The sequence below is a fragment of the Clarias gariepinus genome, chromosome 22 (assembly GCF_024256425.1).
Source record: "Clarias gariepinus isolate MV-2021 ecotype Netherlands chromosome 22, CGAR_prim_01v2, whole genome shotgun sequence".
Lineage (NCBI taxonomy): Eukaryota > Metazoa > Chordata > Actinopteri > Siluriformes > Clariidae > Clarias > Clarias gariepinus.
This window is the reverse complement of record NC_071121.1, coordinates 9,572,160-9,575,160: the sequence shown is the minus strand read 5'-3', so window position 1 is coordinate 9,575,160 and position 3,001 is coordinate 9,572,160. Positions and strand designations below refer to the sequence as shown.

Here is a 3,001-nt window from a genome sequence, read left to right as displayed (position 1 = left end):
AAATCATATTTTATAAAAAAACAAAAAAAAAAACACAGTTATGTAACTGCAATGATGTTCTGGGTAATTTTCTTTTTTAGTAGTAAGGTAAATATGTTTGGAAATGTGAACCACAAAGGCTCTTCTCACTTATTATCATTAAAGAAAAGTATTTATTGGATGTATTTTATACTGGTTATTTTACAAGAGTTATTTAAAACAACTCTAAACTAAACATTTCTTCTATTTTATATTATGTATGGTATGTCTGTATTTAACTATTAATAAATCAGGTAATTTATACTGCCGTGGAAAATATATTATGACATATTATCATCTTATATAATAGTTCACTTTGTTTCACATTGTAAAAGCTAAAAAAAAAATCATTAAAATAATGAATGGTTCAAAGCCTAATGAATGATACACAGTGAAAAAGCATAGGCATAAAAATTGGCCTAGATACATAGACTGACTCTTGACAGCAAACGCTATTAATAGCACGGTAAGTCACTGTCTGCTGGTAGTTGTGACAGTAGACACATAACAGATCATTAACTCAGGGTTGAAAATATGCTACGCACTCACAGTCTTAATGCGCTTTTTATTCCAAACAGTGGTGACTTTGTATAGTCTAGCTCAACTTATACAGTATATACATGTATTCACACACAGGCTTAAGCAGTCTTTACAGATAATTTCTACAAAGATGTGACCTTTCTAAAGTTAGAAGAAGAAAAAAAAAAGTCTTCATCCCTTATTTTTTTAGTATCTTGTCATTTCAATTACAATATCCAAATAATCTAAAAATTTTTTTTTCTTTTTTCTTACAGCTTAATCCTTTGGAATTTCTTATGAGATGAAGTTGCATAATCCATGTTGTAGTTTATTTATAGACCTACTGTGGGCAGCTGGGATAAGTATAAAGGAAATACGTATAACTTTTACAAGGAATCACAATAAAATCCTGAATGTAAATAAGCCCTAGATTTTGATTTCTGTGCGAAATGTTTGTGCGTGTTCGAGTTTAGCCGGATGCCTTTGAGCTTTGATGGTGAGCACCCCCTCAATCCCCAGGGAAGACGTCACAGTAGTGGGGTCCACATCCTCCGGTAGTTGGCATTTATGGGTAAAAGTGTTCATCACCGTGCCATCAGTGGCCAGCTGTGCAAAATAATACAAACATGTGGAATGATATAAAAAAAACTTCATATCATAAAATTCATATTGTGATCAGTTTTTCTGCCTAGAGCTTCTGCACTTCTGACTTGACTTATAAGCGCTGTTGTGAATGGTCGCAAACGGACAACCTGCACTTTCCAAAAAACTTACTTTTCTTTAAAAGCCATACTTTTCTAAATACAAACTGCTGTTGTATCATAAACAATTTTTATCTATTGTTTATTTCAGCACTTATTTACAATATTCTTATACCAGACATAATTCAGTATTGCTTGTCTTTAATCTTTTGTGATTTCATTTTGTATCCGCTTTTTCTCACCTTTTCTGCTCGAACTTCGATCTGGTTGTTGGAGGTGGTAACAATCACGTCTTCTGGAGAGAAATCACAGACATCTACTGTGAACTGGTAGGTGTCCCCAAGAGTTTTGATATTTCCTGGTGTCCCAGTCAGACCTTTAAAGAAATCACACGTGACACAAACTTTCAATACAGACTCTAGTGCTGACGCAGTTACCTAGAATCCACTCCATTTACATTCCCCCTTATTTTTTTTTTTTTTTTTAACTTTTTATATTTACTGGAGGCTGTTAATATAAAGATGCTATCCAAATACACCAAAGTGCAAATGAAAAGTACCCTGCATAAGTGTGTCTCTGTTGGGAGTTTTAATGTGCGAATCCCAAACTGTTTCTTTTGTGTCTGAGTAACTAAGCAACACATGATCAACTGTTCCCTAAGGCACAGTACTGAGATTATGTCCTTGGCCTTGATCCATAAAATTTTGATGCCTAACCTGTCCTTCACTGTTACTTGACCCTGGTAAAGGACATTCAGGCCTCAACAGTCATCCACTAGAATATCCTACAGCACTCATACCTTAATGCTACCATTCCAATGATATCATATGCCAACACACAGAACACAAAGTTTTCATCAGTTCAAGTCATCAACATGGATATGTATGATTGTGGTATATCTGATTATATTTTTGTCAAAGATCAAGAAGTTATTAAGTGAAAAGAAAATGTGAATCAGTACTGAAATGATTCTAAATTGAAGCCTAAAATGAAGCTCTAAACCTTTTCAAGAAGAGAAGGCACAGAAGTTGCATATCCAATCTTGAGAAAGCGAATCTACAGTACATTAATCCAGAGCGAACGATACAGTTAAATAACTCACTTGGAAAACCCAATGCATTCTTGGGGCACATGAAAGATCCGAAATCATCTGCAAACAGTCCCCTGTTTTTCTCCATGTGTGGGGTTGATGAGGACGAAGATGAAGATGAGGAGGTCTGATGGAAACTGCGCTCCGATCGAAAAGCAGAAGAGCTGCTCCCGCTCATTAGTGTTCGCAAGTTTCACAGGAAGCAAATCGATATCCTATTACAGATCAAGACTCGAGAGACCAGAATGGTCCTAAAGGGGAAAAGTAGAAGTGGCTTTAGGCAGGTCTTGTCCAAACAATGTCTGAATTATTGAAGCCAGCCTCTCCTTGCTCTCCTCTACAGAAATGTCTTTTTGTGCTGCTCTTTGTCACTAGTGCACCATGCTGGTTTGAGGGGATTCTCAGTCTGGCTGGCTTTTATATTCAGGGTTTGAACTATGAGGGTTTTTTTTTTCTCTCTCTCCCTCTTGTCTGTGTATGTACACACAAGACTTGCAGTATGACTATGTGCTATTTTTATCTTGTGAGGCAGGGAAAAAAAAGAGGGGGTCAGTGGTCGGAAAAGTTTTGAGTGGTGAGGGTGAGAGGTTAAGAAAGGGTCCATGACAAAAGGGTCAACGGATGGCATTTAGAACTCTCGCATCCTTAAATAGCCACTTATCCCTTGGCCCTT

At 36.4% G+C, this 3,001-nt stretch overlaps 1 protein-coding gene across 1 annotated transcript; it reads right to left on the bottom strand.

The window, feature by feature from the left end:
• Window positions 1–563: 563 nt before the first annotated feature.
• Window positions 564–2,735, bottom strand: hspb7 (heat shock protein family, member 7 (cardiovascular)). The gene is made up of 3 exons (XM_053482929.1): window positions 2,341–2,735; window positions 1,481–1,614; window positions 564–1,143 (listed from the first exon to the last, which is right to left on the bottom strand). The coding sequence occupies exons 1-3, from the start codon at window positions 2,504–2,506 to the stop codon at window positions 964–966; spliced, it is 480 nt and encodes a 159-aa protein (XP_053338904.1). The 5' UTR covers window positions 2,507–2,735; the 3' UTR covers window positions 564–963.
• Window positions 2,736–3,001: the final 266 nt, after the last annotated feature.

Coding starts and splice junctions, on each gene's coding strand:
- hspb7 (XM_053482929.1), bottom strand. CDS start 2,506: ATGAGCGGGAGCAGCTCTTCTGCTTTTCGATCGGAGCGCAGTTTCCAT. Junction 1,615..2,340: donor GAATGCATTGGGTTTTCCAA/GTGAGTTATTTA, acceptor ATTTCTTTAAAG/GTCTGACTGGGACACCAGGA. Junction 1,144..1,480: donor TCGAAGTTCGAGCAGAAAAG/GTGAGAAAAAGC, acceptor TATTTTGCACAG/CTGGCCACTGATGGCACGGT.